At 42.4% G+C, this 19934-nt stretch overlaps 1 protein-coding gene across 1 annotated transcript in view; it reads left to right on the top strand.

Annotated features, from left to right (window-relative positions):
* DNAJC13 (DnaJ heat shock protein family (Hsp40) member C13) overlaps positions 1-6959 on the top strand; it is a 115083-nt gene extending 108124 nt beyond the window's left edge. Inside the window, exons 56-57 of the mRNA XM_081105920.1 lie at positions 1171-1270; positions 6128-6959. Of these exons, the coding sequence (XP_080962046.1) occupies positions 1171-1270; positions 6128-6234 (207 nt within the window). The 3' untranslated portion in view covers positions 6235-6959. The remainder of the gene's footprint in view (positions 1-1170; positions 1271-6127) is intronic.
* Positions 6960-19934: the final 12975 nt, after the last annotated feature.

Genomic DNA, 19934 nt, shown 5'->3' with positions numbered 1-19934 from the left:
ACACATGGCCCCCTGGGCAGCTCTGCTTTATGCTTACCATGACATTATCTGGTGCTGTCTCTCCTGCTAGACTGTAAGCATTTCAGAGACAGGCTGTCTTTCTCATCTTGTGTCCACTGGTGCCACATGCAAAGTGCTCAATAAATATTTGATGTGGACATTGATATGAAAAAGATAAGCTCCAAATTGGAATATCCTAAACTTTTAAAAAAATCTGTCACACAGAAAGAAATACTTCTTTCATCTTACATCAGTAGACATTTACACACGTATCTATACTTACACTAGAGGCCCAGTGCAGATTCGTGCACCAGTACGGCACCTCGGCCTGGCCTGTACCCTCTCGCAATCTGGGACCCCTCAGGGGATGTCAGACTGCTGGTTTCAGCCTGATCCCCACAAGCCAGGCTCAGGGACCCCACTGGTGCAAGAATCTGTGGACCGGGTCTCTGGTATGCATATAAGATCTTTGGTTAATCCCTTCTTGCTCTCCTTTCTCTGAGATTCATCAGTCTGTTCCATGTTTTCATGCCTGTGCATTGAGTGTGTCTGCCCACTGGTGATCAATGCGTGTCATGGCTACCGGTGTAGAGGTTGAACAAACGGTTGCTTAGGCTTTTATATGTATAGCGGGGTGTGTGTGTGTGTGTGTATAAGTCACAGAACAGTATTTATCCATTTACATGTGATACTCTGATGCTTTCTATATGGACCTATTTTATTTTCTGAAGTGTGTGGATCACAATCCTCTTAATTGATTTCATAAACTTCTAATAGGTCACAACCTGCAATTTAAAAGACTGTTGTGAGTTTTAGCTCAAGTTTGTAGCATCTTCTCCCCATGTTCCTTCCTCAGGAGTCCTTCATGAGCTCATACCACACTATCAGACAGTTGTTACCATAACAAGAAAATCTTCCTGCCAAATTACATACAAATCAGTAGTTTGTAGGTTCAAATCATAGAGTCCAAGAGGGAAGGCTTCTTTGTGTCTGGTTTAATGAGATGTACCAGGTATAGAGTGTTTGAGGGATGCTAGGTTTTAGTCCATCTTTGATTTTACCTCAGCTGGCCTTCTTCCTTTTCTCTTGGAAGTTTACTTTTCTCTTTAGTTCTGTCTTTCAATATCCAGCCCTTTATTTATATTGAACGATTTTTCTTTCCTTCCCTAGGTGAATGAAATCCTGTCTCGTTCATCAGTCTGGAGTGCCTTCAAAGACCAGAAACATGATTTATTTATTTCTGACTCACAAACAGCAGGATACCTCACAGGTAAATCCCACCTAATTGGTTACCCTAAGACCCATGGCAGAAGCCACTTGGACCTTCCTTTTGCCCTAACTAGACCACAAATAACATTTGGAGGCTTTACTAAGCTCAACCTGTGCTGGAGGTGCTGTGAGCATGCAGCGACCTTAGGTTTCAGCTCTGGACAGCATGTGACCTGCTGTGTGCTGACTGGATCGTGGACTCTGCTCAATTTTAATCAAAGTAATTATTGGTGTCATAGGTTACATTTGGAGCATGGCTATTTTAAAATGTTTATATTAAACATTAGAGGGCCAGTGCGTGAAATTTGTGCACAGGTAGGGTCCCTCGGCCTGGCCAGCGATCAGGGCTATTTGGGGCCTTCTGGCTGCTGGCCGGAGCCTCCCTTCCCCGGCTGCTGGACAGGGTCTCCCCTGACTGCCAGCTGCCGGACAGGGCCTTCCTTTGTTCCGCACCGCCCTCTCGTGGTAAGTGCACGTGATCGATCTCCCATGGGGGCAGTTTGCATATTAAGCTTTTATAGATTATAAATTATGGAAAAATATCTAATCAGAACTAACAGTATCAGAAACATGGTATCATCCTTTCATCCTGTCAAAATAAGTTGAGGTTTCAAATATGTACACTTACACGTGAAATATTTTTCTTCTACGTTTCTAGTGATTTATCTTTACTTTTATTAAATATTTCTGGATAGTCCTCTAAGAGGAGGGAATATCTCAGGGAAGGATGTTTACTGATTAGGGATCAAAAGGTAATACAGTTTTGAAGTTCAGGACATTTGTCCATTTGACATATTAATGGCAAAATAATTTTACTATACTCATTTTCATGTTGACTTTTGTTTAAAAAGGAAGTCCCAGCACTGTATTGGTATATGCTGAAAATGAAATATAGTCTCTGGTATAAAAGTTTTCAGTTGAAATTAACCTTAAGAATATGAGGTGGTTCTTGCTGTCTGCCTGAAGTTGTAGTTGACTCTTGAACAATGTGGGTTTGAACTGTGCAGGTCCAATTATACTTGGATTGTTTTCATTTGATCCTGGAAGCTCAAACCCATGTTGTTCAAGTTCCAGTGTCAAGGTTGGGGTCTGTGTATGAGGAGGGACAGGTATAGGTGTACTTAGATTTTCAACCGTGAGAGAAGTCGGTACTCCTAACCTCTCACTTCTCAAGGTTCAACAGTATATTTTAAAAATGTCAGCACTGAGTCCTCCTCTAATCAGAGATCATGTGGGCAAATTGATAAAAAAAGATTATTATCTAGTGTTTCTCACACTAGTGTAATTGTTTTAATCATCCTGATTGCTAGTATAGGAGATTATACATCATGAAGACTGAATCTTTTGAGTATTCATAAATGCGGACTTGGGAGGAAGTTTTGCTTGGTTTTGATTTTAGACTCGGCTGTGATACAACTTCCTCCCCTCCCCACTGTGACCACTTTAATATTAAATCACTAGAATTCACAAGCAGAGCCTACGATTTGCAAACATGGTGCTTTGGCTACACATTGAGCAACAGAGTGCCACAGGTTTTCCATCTCCGCCCTCTGCTTTCCATGGAGAGAAGTCCCTGGAATATGGCTGTGCTCTGTTCCACATGTCCTTCAAGCTGGGGGTAGAGCCATAGCTCCTAGTTAGGAACACCAAGAACTTTACCTCTTTAGACTCTTTTTCCAAAAGTACAGACTCGTTGCAGTCATTACTTTGTATATGGGATATTATGATTGGAAACTCTGACTTATTCTCGCTAAGTGTAAACTTGTTTAAAATTGGGCCTAAAAATAGTAAGGTATAGATTGTAAGCTTCCTTACAGGGGGGCCTCTTTTCATTCTTTCTGTTCTCCATTCTAGTTCGCACGCATTGATTTGACTGGATGGGATAAAAGACTGCAAATGATCTTTGCTACTGACACAGAAGAGATAGGGGTTTATCTTCAGAGACCTAGATTTCCTTTAGAAACCATTCTGGCCCTCACCCTCATACAAACCCCCTAATATCTATAGAAAAAGAATAGGGAGTAAGGATTTCTGTCTGTGCCTCTCCTTTGACTTGATCCCAGTGTGGCTTCTGAAATGAGGTGTGAGCAGCAGCTGTGAGTTGCAGGGAGTGAAGGGAGGGTTAGGGATGAAGAAAGGCTGCTGTTTACAAACTTCTTTGAAGTTGTTAGACTGCTCAAGGGGCAGCAGGTTTTACACAGAGCCAGTCATGGGGAGACGGTCTAAACCTCAGCCTGGAAAAGCCTGGTTGTCACCATGACCATTCTGAGGGCCACCGCTGCAGCCTGCGGGCATGTCAACATGTAAGAGCTAGAATTGGACAGGAAAAAACTTTATTCGTGCATATTTAATTAGAGGTATGTGGGACAGTTAACTTGTCTTCCTGAGGTCTTTAAAGGGACAGAGGGTACAATTCTTGGGCCTCTCCTCAAACCAGTCCATTAGTTCTTTACAGAGTAGGTTTTTATTACCGTTTGCTTTTTTTAAACTCCTGTCCAAGACAGGATGTTGGCAGTGTCAGGAAGTAAGAGCGTTATCAGGAAGGACCCCTGAGGTCCATGTCAGCTCATTGAAAGAGTGCTGCTACGGCAGAGCCTCCTTTTTGTGTTTTCCCTGCTGAGAAGCCCGTGTTCGTTGTCACCAAAGCTCATGTTCCTTCCACTGCTCCGTCATGAGCAATTCCCTTTTGTGGAAGTCTTTAAGTCTCCACCTTTTCTCATTCTTTTTAAGTCTGAAAGCCTTGCACACTTGCCAGCTGCTGAGTTTCTGGCAGCCCCTCCTCTTTCCTCCTGCCTTTCGCTGGAGAGCACTCTGCTGGGTCCCATCCGCGTGGCCAGACTGTAACTCCCAGCGCCTGGACACCAGACACATCCTCACGGAGGCCAGGGTGTGAGGGAGAGAGCGTCTCAGACTTCATTTACAGAATATTCTGGAATTAATTTGTCTTCCTAACGAGGCAGGTGATAGGGCTAGAGTATGCTGGATAATCCTTCAAGACCATCATTCACAATTTAGATTTTAGCCCAGAGGTTCCCAAACTTTCTCATTTCACATTTTTTCCATCTATTCCCTAAGACCAAGAAAAAAAAAAAGCTAATAGTTAAGTTTATTAAGTAATTATGTCCAACACCTTGCAAGCTGTTTGTATGGTGTCCAGCAGATGCCTCTGTATCTCAGATTAAAATTCTGCAGCAGTGCCCTGTGCATTTGCCCGGTGCCTCAGCCCACAGCTTGAGGACCGCAGCCTTAGTCCATTTTCTGTACGTACCAGTCATGATTTGGTCTCATGATCTACTTGTTTGATGGGAACCAAGTTGAGCCCACAATCAGAGGTGCTCAGGATTTATATCCATTTGGAGGGTTTTATTCCTAAGGGTGACATCTTTGGTGAGACCTGTTTGCTAGTTTCCTGGTAATCTCACTGTTGCCTAAGGTTCCAAGAGCGATAGGGTGATGGGCTGTGGTGGGCAGTGTACTGTCATTCTGCACCACCTGTGAGGTCTTTCTCCTGAGCAGGCCGTGGGAGGCCCGTGTCCTGGTTGGTGGAAGGCAGGGGTTGGTAGGCAGGTTCGCTGGGCGTAAAAGGGGAAATTCTTCTAAGATTTCTGAGTGGAAGGTTTTGAGGACCTAGGTGTCTGCGTGGCATGTCACAGCTTCCCCAGGCTGTTGTCTCTGGCCCAGTAGCCACATGCAAGATACAGTGTTGGCTCAGCGGTACAAATGCTTGTAAGGATGGAAAACAAGGTGGTCTGAATTGGGCCCCTTTTCCTGCATCTGTCCCTGTTATGCTTTAATCCCCATCGAACTGCTCTGCTGTTTGCACTTCCTCACAACTTCCCTTGCTGCTTATATTTCTTTTTTCCCCTCAGGTGTCTCTCCTTCCCTTCTAACTGGCAGCAGCCCCCTTCACCTCAGGAGCGGGCTTTAGATCCGCTCTGCCAGGCAGCTTGCTAACTTCTGTGTAGCTCTCTGACGCAGGTAGAGAACCATTTTGCTAAATGCATGCCACCTTCCACTGCCTTTCTTGTCCTGACCCTTCAATGTTCCCTATCTGTTTGCCTTGTTTCCTACAATTTCCGCTTAAAGTGTTGCTTACTTTTCATATTATGCTACAGTGTTTCTTGTAAGTAAAGTACTCTGTGCAGTTTGTGCAGAGTCAGGTGTGATTAAATGTCTGCCATGTTTAAGAGAAAGTAGAGGGCCTACAATCCTCCCATGCTCCCAGGACACATCCTGGTGAAGGCTGGCGGGAGAGCATTTTCATGCAGCAGAGACCCTGAGAGTCCAGGCAGACCATGAACTAAACTCGTGAGACTCCCCAGAGCACTCTTGTTTTGACCTCAGACATGTCCCGAGCCTGCCTTTTCTTAGACCTTGGTGGAGCAACCCTTGTTCATTTGGTGTTGCTTGTTATAATAGCTTTTTTTTCCCCCACCAAATGAAAATAGGTTAACTTGATGGATAGAAGTGTTTTGTTTTGTTGGGAATTTCATCAAGTGTGAGTTTTGGATGGACTGAGTTTCTTTCCTGTTTGTCACACTCCCCCTTTTTTTAATATTTGACATAGCTATCCTTCAGTGCCCAGGATTTTTTTTGAAAAACAACTTCCCAGATGTGAGGAGGGAAATTTTTCCGTATTTCCACAGCAGAAATTTCGGAATCGTTTTTAACTTTGTCACATAGTAAAGGCAGCAGCATTCTCATGGCTTTCGTAGCTATTTGTTAAGGCTTAGTTGTACCTGGAGGTAATTCTCTTAGGTCATCAGCTTCTTGTGATGGGGTTCTGACATTTTACAAAGGCCCCTGTTTCCACGTGACTGTGCTCTCTAGAAGGTGTGTTTTCCTTTCTCTCTTGCAGGACCTGGAGTTGCTGGCTACCTTACCGCAGGCACATCCTCGTCAGTCATGTCTAACCTGCCGCCTCCCGTAGACCATGAGGCAGGCGACCTTGGCTATCAGACTTGAAATCCTCGTGAGAGACATTACGCTGAAAGGCCAGTCGGTGCCCAGTCCACATTCCTCCAGCTGACATGTTGAAGCAAACTCTTACTGCCTTCCTCCTGATTTCATGACAGTGTTATTCCTTTTTCTATGAAAATATTTTTATTTAGGAAAAGTCAGTGATTCCAGTTGTATCACACTATAAGAAAGCACTCTGTGGATCAGCCTAAGTGGGCACACAAGAATTTCTTTCTTGATGTATGTAAGCACATTGCTCCTTTATATCTGTTTACAAGACTGTGAATCAAAAAGACAAAATCTTCCTAATTTTTATAATGTTTTTTTTGAATTAGTGTGACTGTGGGGTTGCACTACAGTCTACAGAAACTGGGCTAAGTCACTCGTTCCTGGAAAAGGGCATTTTCCTCTCCTGAATCGAGTCCACATGGCTGTCCTCTCATGGTCGAACACTATTAGGGCTTGTCCCTGCATCTGTTCCCTGGTCCCCTCCCGAGGCTCACAGTCCACGTCGTATGTACAGCTGGCTCCAAATTGAATGAGAAAGGAGCTTGAGCAAAAAATTTAAAAACAGATGTCAAGATGTTCGGTAAGAGATTAGTGTAATTGTGAAATGTTCTATACATTATCAAATATATAAAGCTTTCTATATTGAATGTACATTATACAGATCATTCATATGTGTACATAAAATTTTAAAATAAAGGGAATTGACTGCTTTGTTAATGAGATATATTTGTTCTAGTTTAATTTTTCTCTTGGATTGCCTCATATATCTTTATTTCTGAGACAGAATTAGCAGTGGTGGAAAACAGACTTTACCTCACGTTCACAGCTCCTCATACAGCCACAGTGACATACTGATCATTTCTAATTCCATTAATGTTTTAGCCATAACTAACTTTACAGGAATAGACAGCGTCTCATTTATTTTCCATACAGTATTCAGGAATGGGTCAGGCTGTTAATAAATAATGTGTGTGAGAGACATTAATTCCAATATTTTTAAGAGGAGAGAATTTAAAGTGTGAGAGGCTGTTTTAAATGACACCAATTTCAGCATGTAGATCTTCTAATGTGATCAAAACTACAAGAACACATAAACATGTAAAATATATACAAATGCTTCTTAAAGAATGAGGAAATACCCAGACTTCCAGGTTGCCTTTGAAAGCAAGAACCCGTTTGTTCCACAGTCAGTGTGTGAAAAGAGCTGGGCTGGAGACCTCATCCTACCATAAATTGCTTATTCAAAAGTTTTCATCTGATTTATCATCTCTCAAAGATTATGAAGCCATGTAAGTATTTTCATATATAAGTAGGGTTTTAGTTTCCATAATTCTTTGTCATAAATATATGTTCACGGGAAGAGATTGCAACAGCTAACTTGGGAGGAATAGGTGTTTTGGAGAACATAATACAAATATTTTTTCCTTAAGTAGAGACTATATATATATTGTGTCTATTTAATGATACTTAAAGGCCCATTAAATTAATCTATAAACATTGATGTTTGAATACCAATAATAATTAATCTTTATTAAACATTTACTGTATGCCATGCATCATATGAAGTGTTATACATGCATAACCTCATTTAATCCTCAGAGCAAACCTCTGGGCTTGATAATGATATAATTCCCATCTTCCAGGTGAAGAGCATTTGCTCAGAGAGGCAAAGCAAATTACCAAAAATCTCACAATTAGTAACAGAGTAAGAACTCAAAACTACTTTTCCTGCCATCAACGTCTGTGTTCTGAGATCCTCTTCTAAGGAAGCAGCAATCTCCAGCAAATGCATGAGACTGGGGAAGCTGAGTTTTTGTTTTTAAACTTTTTTTTAAATCATTGTAAAAAAACAGATACAGAAAATCTCACTGGACAGATTAATGAATCACTACAAGGCAAATCACCCTTGAAGCTATCACCCAAGTCAAGAACCTTGCCAACCCTCATTAAAATCACAGCCTCTCCCTCCAAAAATGACCACCTGTCTGATTCTTCCTTGTGTCCCTTCATAGTTTATCCCCTAGACCAGGGGTGGGCAAACTTTTTGACTCGAGGGCCACAATGGGTTCTTAAACTGGACCGGAGGGCCGGAACAAAAGCATGGATGGAGTGTTTGTGTGAACTAATATAAATTCAAAGTAAACATCATTACATAAAAGGGTACGGTCTTTTTTTTTTTTTTTTTTTTAGTTTTATTCACTTCAAATGGGCCGGATCCGGCCCGCGGGCCGTAGTTTGCCCACGGCTGCCCTAGACACTAGAGTTTGGTCTTGCCCTTTTTTTTTTTTTCCACACATGGCTTTGAGTCTTAATCTTCTGGCTCCAGAACCCCATTAGAGAGAACATCATGAAAGTCTAGAAGGATTAACCATTGAAGATGCCATCATTGTTACAGAGAAAGCAATGAAAGCCATCAAGCCCGAAACAATAATTCCTGCTAGAGAAACTGCCCTGATGCTGTGCATGACTTCACAGGATTTACGACAGCCAATCAAGGAAATCATGACAGATTGTGGAATTGGTGAAGGTGGGTGGTGAAGGGTCTCAGGATGTGGATCTTGGAGAAATTCAAGAGCTCATAGGTTGCACACCAGAAGAATTCACAGAAGACGACTCAACGGAGTTGAGTGTTTCTGAGCCAGTGCCAGACGATGAGGAAGAAGACAGAAGCAGCAGCCAGAAAACAGGTGTTATCTGACAGGCAGAAGATTTCTGATTATTCAAGACTGCTTTTGGCTTTTACAACATGGACCCTTCTATGATACAGGCACTGAAACAAAAGCAAATGGTGGAGGTTGGTAGCATATAGAAACATTTTTAGAGAAGTGAATAAAGTGAGACAGAAATTGCCATGTATTTATGTAAACTTAAACTGAGTATGCCTGCCCTTCCCACCTCCTCTTGTACCTCTTCAGTTTCTTCCACCTCTGCCACCCACCTGAGAGGCAGCCGCCGACCTCTTCCTCCTCCTCAGCCTGTTCAACATGGCTTTGTGTGTCTTCATGTGGCAGGAGCTATGTGAGGCCTTGTGTCGTCATGTCCAAAGTATTTTCATTGTGTAGAACATCAAGCACAAGATGTGTATGAGAGTGGATAGCCGACCATACGTAGGCAAGGTGAGTGATGTTATATATAAAATTAATAATGTGTTTTCTTATTTCATAACTTTGCTTTCAAAGAATTACACTACTATACTCTCTTTAATTGGAGAAACTGCATATCAGTGTATCATCACAGGTATTTCTTCTTTGTTTTTTTTAATATAACAACGTTCCCAATACTTCAGTGTGATGGACTGTACTACTGTGTGCCATGAGAATTTTACAACGATGCTTTCATTGTTATATAGGCTGTCATGAGCAATTGCATTGATTACCCTAGGCTACTATAAAGAAATCATATTGCTGTTTCTTCATTATTAATTCAGTAATTGTTATACCTGTGAATAAGTGTAAATTTCTTTTTCAAATTATCTTTTAATTTTTGATATTGTGTTAGTAAAAGGTATAACATCTACAGCTAGCGACTCTTTTGGCAGTCAAACGACCCTATCACAGGAGTCGCCTAAGACCATCCTGCATATCAGATATTTACATTACGATTCATAACAGTAGCAAAATTACAGTTATGAAGTAGCAACGAAAATAATTTTATGATTGGGTTACAACATGAGGAACTGTATTTAAAGGCCCAGAAGGTTGAGAATCACTGATCTACAGTGTTTTGTATCATGTAAAACAATATTGATGTACCATATTTTTTAAAAAATACATATTTTATTGATTTCTTTACAGAGAGAAAAGGAGAGGGATAGAGAGTTAGAAACATCGATGAGAGAGAAACATCGATCAGCTGCCTCCTGCACACTCCCTACTGGGTATGTGCCCGCAACCAAGGTACATGTCCTTGGCCAGAATCAAACCTGGGACCCCTGAGTCCACAGGCCGACGCTCTATCCGCTGAGCCAAACCGGCTAGAACATGTACCATATTTTTCCATGTGTAAGAAGCCCCCATGAGTAAGACGCCCTCCATTTTTCCAACCCAAAGTTAAGAAATCAATATTTTAAACATAAAACAGAACACATTTTTATTTAGTAATTACGGCAGGTAATGTTTACATACCAGTACTATGATATTATGCAGCATATCACTTTATACAGCCTCTGTTGCATCATTGCTCTCTTCATCACTGTTAGTTCCAGACATATCAACTTCTTAAACTTCTGTTGTATCACTGCTGTCTTCTGAGTCACTGTCTATATATGTGAGATCATCCTCATAAACTGATGGCATTTTCTGAGCCGACTACATTCATGTTCTCTTGGCCAACCCTTCTCTCGTGAAATTTTGCCTTTCCTGTAAAATCAGCAATGTTCATTTTGCTTGTAAACATTCTTACCTAAACATTGAATAAGCTTGGTTGACACACATAAGCCACTCTGGTGCTGCTCCATAATCCAAGTCTTAAGTCTCTGCTCCAAGTTTGCCCATTTTGCTGGTTTTCCTCTTAAGGCCTTCTTCTTTTTTTGGCACCTTAAGGAGTTGTTCTTCCTGTTTTCTCCACTGTCTGATCATACACTCTGAGAGGAGGTCCAAATTGTCTCTCTGCAGCTCTGTTTCCATGCTCTTTTGCATAGTTGATTACATTCAGTTTGAATTTTGCAGAGTAAGACAATCACTTACCAGCATTTATCTTTTTATTGTTTGACATCTTTATGGGCTCAGAATGCACTGCTCCCTGTTGTTTCTGTGCACTCTGCAACTCCACCTCCAATTACGGCATCAGCTGACATCAGTAACAATAAGGCTCGTGATTGGAGGAAGCCTGTTTTACAAGGTATGGGCAGCTATGCACCCACGGGGCTGCCTCCTCAGCTGACTTCTGTGTATAAGACACCCTTCAATTTTCAGTCTAACGATTTTAGAAAAATATAGCATCTTACACACGGAAAAAGACGGTACTGACATGATTCATTCTGTAAACAGATGACATAAACTTACAGTCCCAATAAATATGATACTCTATTTTCTCATGACTTTCTTAACATTTTTTCTCTAGCTTACCTTATTGTAAAAATACAGTCTTTAATACAAATAACATACAAAATATATGTTAATCATCTGTTTGTTATTGGTGAGGCTTACAGTCAACAGTAAGCTATTAGTAAAATTTGGGGGGAGTCAAAAGTTACACATTTTCAACAGTGTGGAGTGTTGGTGCCCTAACTCTGGTGTTTTTCAAGGGTCATATATATCTTTATTGAAGTTAAAAATGTTCCATCTTCTTCAGTCTAGTTTCTGAATCTATTTTTTTTAATTGCTTAATGTGATAAAATACACAGAACATAAAATTTGTAATCTAAACCAGTGATTTTCAACCTTTTTCATCTCATGGCACACAAACTACAAAAATTCTGTGGTATAACCAACATACATATTCTTTGCCAATCTGACAAAAAAAAGTATAATTTTGATTAATTCACTGGACAGCTACTGTGTTGGCTGTTGTCATTTTTTCAAGTGGTTGTGTGGATTTAAGAGTTGAATTCTGTGTCTCACTTGTGGTCTTGTCATCCGGTCTGTTTAAATTAGAACAAGGGAGAGGCAGCTAGTTATGCCGGAGCCAGCGTGGGCACGAGTGGGGGGCCATCCTGACTGCAGTTTGTCTCTTAATGTGTGACCTTAAATGGGGGTCATAATACCTCCCTCACAGGGGTCTCCTATAGATCCAGGAAGTAACTTTGCAAGAGAAGAGGAAGGCCCAGATATGTTAATAAAAGTCTTAATTATATATAAATAAGAATTAATGCTTATGTTTACATTTTTAACATTAAGAAGGTATATGGTTTATATAACAAGGTTAATGCAGTTCCTGTGTTTCCAGTTGTTCTCCAACGGCCGTAAATGTAAAATCTAATGTCTGTGAGGAACATGTGCCTCGTTTTCCTGGCTCCTGCAAGTCTGGCAGTGTCTGAGCAGGAAGGAGGAACCCATATCCTCAGTCATCTTATTTCAGGCCAAAGTTTATGAAGATGTGGCTTAAATTAGTGAAGGAATGAGTCATTGTCTTCAAAAAGAAAGGTCATATGGAAGCAATTCTACAAATATTTAGTTACGCATAAATTCATTGAGGTTGCTTCAACTAGAACTTCAGGCTCAAACCCCAGTCTCACTTTAATATCTTACAGGCCTCAAAAGAGCCCTTTGTATCCATGTGTCTGGTTTGGAGCCATTTCCTGGCTTTAAATGTAAGAGTTGGCTAGGGACTATCTTGTCAGCCTTAAAAAGATGAAGATGAGTTCAGAGTATTTATGTGCTTCTTGGGTTTAGAGCAAAAAACTTGATCAGTTGTTACAGAGCTGGATGAAACCACATCCTTTAAGGGATAGGGATTTTCTAGAGCAGCGTAACCTGGTGGAAAACCTTTGAAATCAGGCCTTAGGGTGAAAGCACACAAGTGTGTGCCTCCAGACAGGAGAGGAGAAGTTCCAACAGGGGCAAAAGAGAGAGAAGGAAAAACGGTGATTTGGAGAAAAGACAATGAAGAAGAAAACATTGGAAAAGAATGCTATCGTTCATACACTGAAGGGTTAAACATTACATCCACAAAAACCAACAAGATGCCACTTAACGAATACTTTTTCTAAGAATTAAAACCAAGTCATAGCCCTAACTGGTTTGGCTCAGTGGATAGAGCGTCAGCCTGTGGACTGAAAGGTCCCAGGTTTGATTCCGGTCAAGGGCATGTACCTTGGTTGTGGGCACATCCCCAGTAGGGGGTGTGCAGAAGGCAGCTGATCGATGTTTCTCTCTCATCGATGTTTCTAACTCTCTATCCCTCTCCCTTCCTCTCTGTAAAAAATCAATAAAATATATTTTTTAAAAAAACAACCAAGTCATACATTTTTTAAAAAAATTATGGAAGACACTGAGATGAAGTTGAGGAAAATTTCCTTAAGCAGAGTAACAAGATACAGGTGGGAAAAGAGGAGACAAAGTTAAATGCGAGGCCTGGTCCTAGAGGCCCATTATGCAGAAAATCTAGATCCAGGAAGAGGTTCACGTTTTGAAAAGGAGATGTTACGGACTGAATGTGCCTCCCAAAACGCTGCACAGACATCCTAACCCCCAAGATGTATTAGGAGGTGGGGCCTTTGGTGGAGGTTGAATCCTCATGAATGGGATTAGTGTGCTCATAAACGGGACCCCAGAAAGCGCTCTGTGAGAATACAGTGAGGGAGCAGCATTTGGAAACTGGAAACAGAGCCCTGGACACATACTGAACCTGCTGGTACCTAGATCTTGGACTTCAGCTTCCAGAACTTTGAAAAATAAATGCTATTTTAAACCACTAGTTTTTGGAATTTAGCTGCCTAAATGGGTGGAGGACACACTGAAAATTTCAAAAACTTCCCCAGAAAGGAGGAGTATGCTACCGAGTGCCCAGCCCAATGGATGAAAGTAAGCCCATACAAATGCAGGTCATTGTGAAATTTTACAATATGAAAACAAGAAGTTCCTACAGCTTCCAGGGTGTGTCAGGAGGAGGGGAGAGCATTTCCTAGACAGGAACAAGAGCAGAATAACACTGGATTTCTCAACACTGAAAGTTAAAAGACAGAGCACGATGCCTTCAGAGTCTAAGGGAAAATGATTTCCCAGCCCAGATTCTAGGCCCAGCCAAATTACCAATGAGTGAGGGGACAAAATTGACATTTCAAATGCACAAGGTCTCAGATTTACCTCCATGAATGTTTTGTAAGAAACCCCTGAGGGATGTTCTCCACTAAAGTAAGGCAGTCAAGAAAAGAAGCTGGGATTCTCCAAATAGTGGTGAGACGAGATCCTAAGTGAAGACAACAGCTTGCAGCTGACTTAGAGCATGACCAGCCCAGACTGGAGCAGGTCAGAAGCTCTGGAAACAAATTCTTCAAGAGGATAAAATAGGTGGACAACTATGTGTTTGAATATACTTAGAGAAAGGACATTGATGTACCTGAGAGAAGAGCTCGGAAGAGTCAGCAAAATAATCATAGTACAGACGACACAATAAGGTAAAGTTCTGACTGACACGTACATAATTAGGGTGCTAGTCTATATAATCTATATAATAAAAGCCTAAGCGACGTTAAGGCAGAACGACTAGAATGACCGGTTGCTATGATGTGCAGTGATCACCAGGGGGCAGACGCTCAATGCAGGAGCTGCCTTCTGGTGATCAGTGAGCTCAGCCAGAAACTGGGCTCATGGCTGGCAAGCACATCAGCCCTCTCACGCCCCTGCGGCAGTGCTAAGGAGCAGTGAGCAGGTGGGAGGTAAGGAGCAAGGGCTCCCAGACAGTGAGAGGGATGTCTGAGCTGGCAGGCGGATATCCCTCAAGGGGGCCCAGACTACAAGAGGGCGCAGGCCAGGCTGAGGGGACCCCCCCTTTAATGCACGAATTTCGTGCTCTAGGCCTCTAGTGTGATTATAGTGGGAGAGTGAAAAATAGCGTGTGTGTGTGAGAGAGAGAGAGAGTATGTAACTTTGTGGGAGGAGAAGATGAAAGACCACATGAATTTTCTAAAATAAGAAATTAAAATAATCAAGAGACGACTCTCTGTAGAGAACCTTGATACCCAAGGACCGAAATTGGAGACTGCACAGAGACTGTCGACAACATTTAGAACATCTGCGTGAGTCCCTTTCATGTAATAGCCTACTGTTGTCATTTTAATCAGTTAAAAGGATTGGTTATTTGAAAACAAAGGAAATCAGTAATGGCTGTAACAACAGTCACTGAGAAGCAGTATAACAGTATAACCATATACAGTCAAACCTCGTTTCTCCATGTCTTCCGGTCCTTTTCTGGGGTCTTCCAGGGTTTTGTGCCCTTATCTGGTCTTTTTACCAGATTTTCCCTTTGTGGTCACCATTTTGGCTCCTACTGCGCCTGCCTCATAGTTTTGCTTCCCTTCTGGCTTCCACTGTGCATTCCTCAGCCGAGGAATTTTCCCCACATAGTTTACTGCCCCCTCCTTCCCCCCATTAATCTGGAGGAGCAGACAGGTTGTCCCCTCTTGGCGGGGCAATGCTGCTATTCCCTGGAGTTTCTGTGGAACTAGCTTCCTAGTTAATCCATCGTAGTGTTTGGCTTCCTTCTCTTTTGTTAATATTAACAATCTGCCTTCTGTAACAATTATACTCTGCCTGTAACTTTTCTGAAGATTTGAAATGTTTTTGGAAGAGAAACAGAGATGAGCAGTGGCGTCGCTGCATTGCTTAGAAGTAGATAGCCAAGCGTATCTAACGTGTTTAAGGTTGCCTGTGGGACAGGAAATCAGCCTGTGGGAGGGTGGGGAGGAGGAACTGCTGATGCTTTTCATCGCTGGCTTTGAATGGTGATTTGACTGTTGAACTCTGACATCTACATCTTTGATTAAAAATAAAACGAAGTTTTAAAAATCAATACATGTTAAGGGATTCAGGCTTTGCCCCTGATAGTGGAAAGTTCATTTTAGCATCTTGGAGACAGAGATGGATTAAAAAGGAATGAAATGCAGTAATTAAGCCATTTGGGGACCCTTTACCCTGAAGCCAAAAATCTCATCATAAACAAATTTGCAGAGGATGGGTGGGAGAGAATAATTGATGATCACAATTTTGAATTTTATAAAGAATGCCTCCTTTTTCCATGACAGGATCATTATTCATTCCCACCACGCTGTGAGGACTCTGGCTCAGAAGTCAACCACATAACCTTAAGAGACTGAGTTAATACTCTTCTCCTATGTATTAGAGCCACCCTTTTGTTTCCATTCGGAAACCCTGACCGCCCTGAACAAATGCCAGTTTCCCCCAGATAATCTTCAGGAACGGTAAACTAGGATCCCTGGTAAACTCAAAACACTTAGCAGTGAATTCCTTGTTGTGCTGTTTTGTTTTTTAAATACAGGAAATGTACTGGAGTTCACTTTTTTTCCTTCCTCAGACAAAACCATGAAAGATTTAAAATCACTGTGCAACAGTTGGTTTTGGCTGCTAGCATCCATTTTTCTCCATTTCTATTAATGCCCAAGCCTTTCCCCCACTGAGTGTGACTTTGGGGAGAGGGTATCCTGGTGACTTCTGCAACTGTTAAAGAGACAGTCATGCTGTCCAGTACCATAGCCACTGGTCACAGGTGACCACTGAGTACTTGATCTGCTGCCTCCTGCATGCCCCCTACTGGGATAGAGCCTGCAACCGGGCATGTGCCCTGACCCGCAATCGAACTGTGACATCCTGGTTCATATGTCGATGTTCAACCACGGAGCCACACCAGCCAGGCCTGTTAACTTTTTATAGTTCAAGTGTTTCCATTTGAAAATTCAGCTTCCAAATTAAGATGTGTTATAAATGTAAACTATACTCTGGATTTGGAGGGAAAAGTATAAAATACCTTATTGGTAATTTTTTATATTGGTTACATGTTGAAATAATATTTGGACATATTAGGTTAAATAAAATGTTATTAAAATTCTGCACATTTCTTTTTACTTTTTTTAAAAATATATTTTATTGATTTTTTACAGAGAGGAAGGGAGAGGAATAGAGAGCCAGAAACATTGATGAGAGAGAAACATCAATCAGCTGCCTCCTGCACACCCCCTACTGGGGATGTGCCCACAACCAAGGTACATGCCCTTGACTAGACTCGAACCCGGGACCCTTCAGTCCGCAGGCCGATGCTCTATTCACTGAGCCAAATCAGTCAGGGCTCTTTTTACTTTTTTAATGTGGCACTAGAAAACTGTAAGTCACCCATGTGGCTTGCATTATATTTCTCTTCTCTCTTCCTATTCCAGAACAGGCCAGCGCAGACCTGTAACCTGAGTTTGTGCAATCAGATGCTCCTCAGAGCCTGAGCAGACAAGCCAAGGACAGAACCGGTGGGCAGGTGAGAGGAAGGTGAGCCCCTGAAGGGGTCGCTCTCCCTCCTGTGTCTGGGTGAGACCCCCTAGACTCCCTTAGCTTCCAACTCCACACCCACCTAACAGATTCCCTTTGGCTCACATTAGCCCATCTTTTCCTGCTATTGGCATCAAACATCCTAACAGACCTGATTAGGATTTGGCAGGGAGTCTCCACCCTCAAGCCTCGTTTCACCAGAATCCCTGGTACATCTTATTACCGCTCATGTCACAACACCAGGGCTGGGTCCATGCCAAGCTCCCTGGGGGTTCGGATGTTCAGCCAGGGTGGAGAAGTATGGCTTTAGGTTGTCTTGGCCAGTGAGTAAATTTTATAAATCACCACATCAGAGGCACTGAAAAGAGAGAAACAAAAATACTGTGGCAGGATCATAAATCCTACGTGTTCTTTGGCTGCCTTGAATTAAGTGAGGACACTTCCCAGAATCCTGTTTATTTGGGAAATTGGAAAATTCTAGCCATCACCAAGAATGGTTTTGTTTTTTCTTAGGTTACCTGATTTCCCTCGGTACCTAGAGCTGATTACAGCACCAGGAAAAATTTAAAAAGTAGATATGCATTTCCCTGTATTGTTACTCATTAAAGATCTACTTCATCTACTTATTTGCTCAAACTGCTGTGTACCCCCCACTGCTGGGGACACCAATGTCCTATCTCAGCCCATTTTCCTCTAGTTAATTGTACCCCATTCTGGGTCTTGCTGCCCAACCTCTGTGATCAGGGGCTGGGGTTCAGGCTCTCTGCTTTGTTCTTTTGCAGACTGATAAATAAATGCTTTTTCCTCTCAGCGATTGCAAATCAGGAGAACATCCATGCTCATCATTCATTCATTCATACTCTTTTTTATTTTTTAAAAAAATCTTTTAGTAATTTCACATTTTATTATTTTTTAATCCTCATATTTTTTCAATTGATTTTGAGAGAGTGGAAGAGAGAGGGAAAGACAGAAACATCGATGTGAGAGAAACACATCGATTGGCTGTCTCCTGCAGGCGCCCCCACCAGGGCTCAGGTGAGAAGGACCCTGCAATCCAGGTACGCGCCCCTGACCAGAATCGAACCCGGTACCACCTGGTCTGAGCTACAGAGTGATATAAAGATGGTTGCTACTCATGCTGGGGTTGCAGGAACCCAGGAGAGGCCAAGCTGTGCACCGAGGCGGCTGCTGCTAGTGCTGGGCCTGGGGCCACTAAGCAAGAGGTAGGTGGCATGCCCAGGCCAGACCCTTCTTGTTCAGGGTTCGTGGATCTTGGAGCCACGACAGGTCATTTTTATGGAAAAGCCACTGGAGATGGCTTTGGTAAGCCCACAAGTTGTCATTCAGTCATCCCCTATGGAGTGCCTATTAGAGATCCGGTATGGTTCCAGGGACAGGGGACCCTCCACTATGCACAAAAAGTGAGCAGTCTTCTCGAAATGTCAGGGTAGATCTTTTTGTGTGTGTGTTAATCCTCACCTGAGGATATTTTTTGCATTGATTCTTAGAGTGGAAGGGAGAGAGGAAGGGTGAGAGAGAGATATTAATTTGAGAGAGACATATCTATTGGTTGCCTGTTGCATGCACCACGACCAGGGCCAGAAATTGAACTTGCAACCCGAGTATGTGCCCTAGACTGGGAATCAAACCCATGGCCTTTTGGTGGGCAGGCTGATGCTCCAACCACTGAACACACCAGCCAAGGTAGGGGAGATCTTTTCTGATTGGGCTATACCCCCTTTCTCCTGGGGGAGGGGTCATGAAGTGTCAGTGAAAGTGTGAGCTGGGCCAAGGCTACCTGGCTTGATTAAAACAGGGCATTTGTTCATGAATACATTTTCTTTAAAAAAGTTTTATAAAGTGAAATGTATTTAAGACCTTCACTAATTTAAATCCCTTCAGAAGCCTGGGTAAGAAGTAACTTCCTTCTGAACTTCCCAGCAACCGTTGTGGCTTAATTAAAGAATGAAAAAAGTGGGTTTTTTTGCAAATGTTACCCAACCTATCTATCAAAGTACATAAATGCTGCTCTTGGACAGAATATGAGCAGGCCTGTGACGTGTGAATAGACCACAACTGAGGGAAGAGCTGGGTGATACAACCTGGGGGAAGCTGTTGAGGAATCAGCTCCTCCAGCATTAGCTGAACTTCCTGTTGTGTGTGCTCCAAGGTTAGCATGTGAACTACCTCACCTCCCTGGGCCAGCCCTGCCACGCCTTCCATGACACTTCCCTGTCGGACGTTACCAGGCCCCTCCTCTCTGCTGCTGATCACACACAAATCTTGGAGGGCAAAGTGCTGACAGTGAGTTCTCTCCTTCCCACATGGGTATCATAGAGTAACTTCTAATTTTAAAAACCATTTGGTTTCAGATGCAAGGCGAACTTCGCTGCATAGTGACACCTGGCGACAGCCTGAGGAGATCCTAGAAATCCCTGTGAGGCGCCATGTTTACTGTTGGTCACCGCGATTGAGGCAAAGGGTTGCTTGATCTTATTTTATCCTTTGGAGACTGGAATTTTCCCTTTCACCAACTCTTACTATTGTTCATCACATTTTATCTGAATGAAGTTAAGGTAGGGGTTAAGATTTTATCCACTTTAGTTAACACATTAAGCACCCTGTCGGTCATCGGTGACTGACACTATACTTTCCATCCGGAAGACAAAACAGGCTGGGCGTTTAACGTGGTAAGGATATCTTTTGAGGCAGCGGTCGCCAACTTTTCGGACCTCACGGACCACCGGTTGGTGACCGCTGTTTTAA

This window comes from Myotis nattereri, assembly GCF_964212035.1.
Source record: "Myotis nattereri genome assembly, chromosome: 14".
NCBI lineage: Eukaryota > Metazoa > Chordata > Mammalia > Chiroptera > Vespertilionidae > Myotis > Myotis nattereri.
The sequence above is the reverse complement of the archived record's forward strand: the minus strand, read 5'-3'. Positions and strand labels throughout refer to the sequence as shown.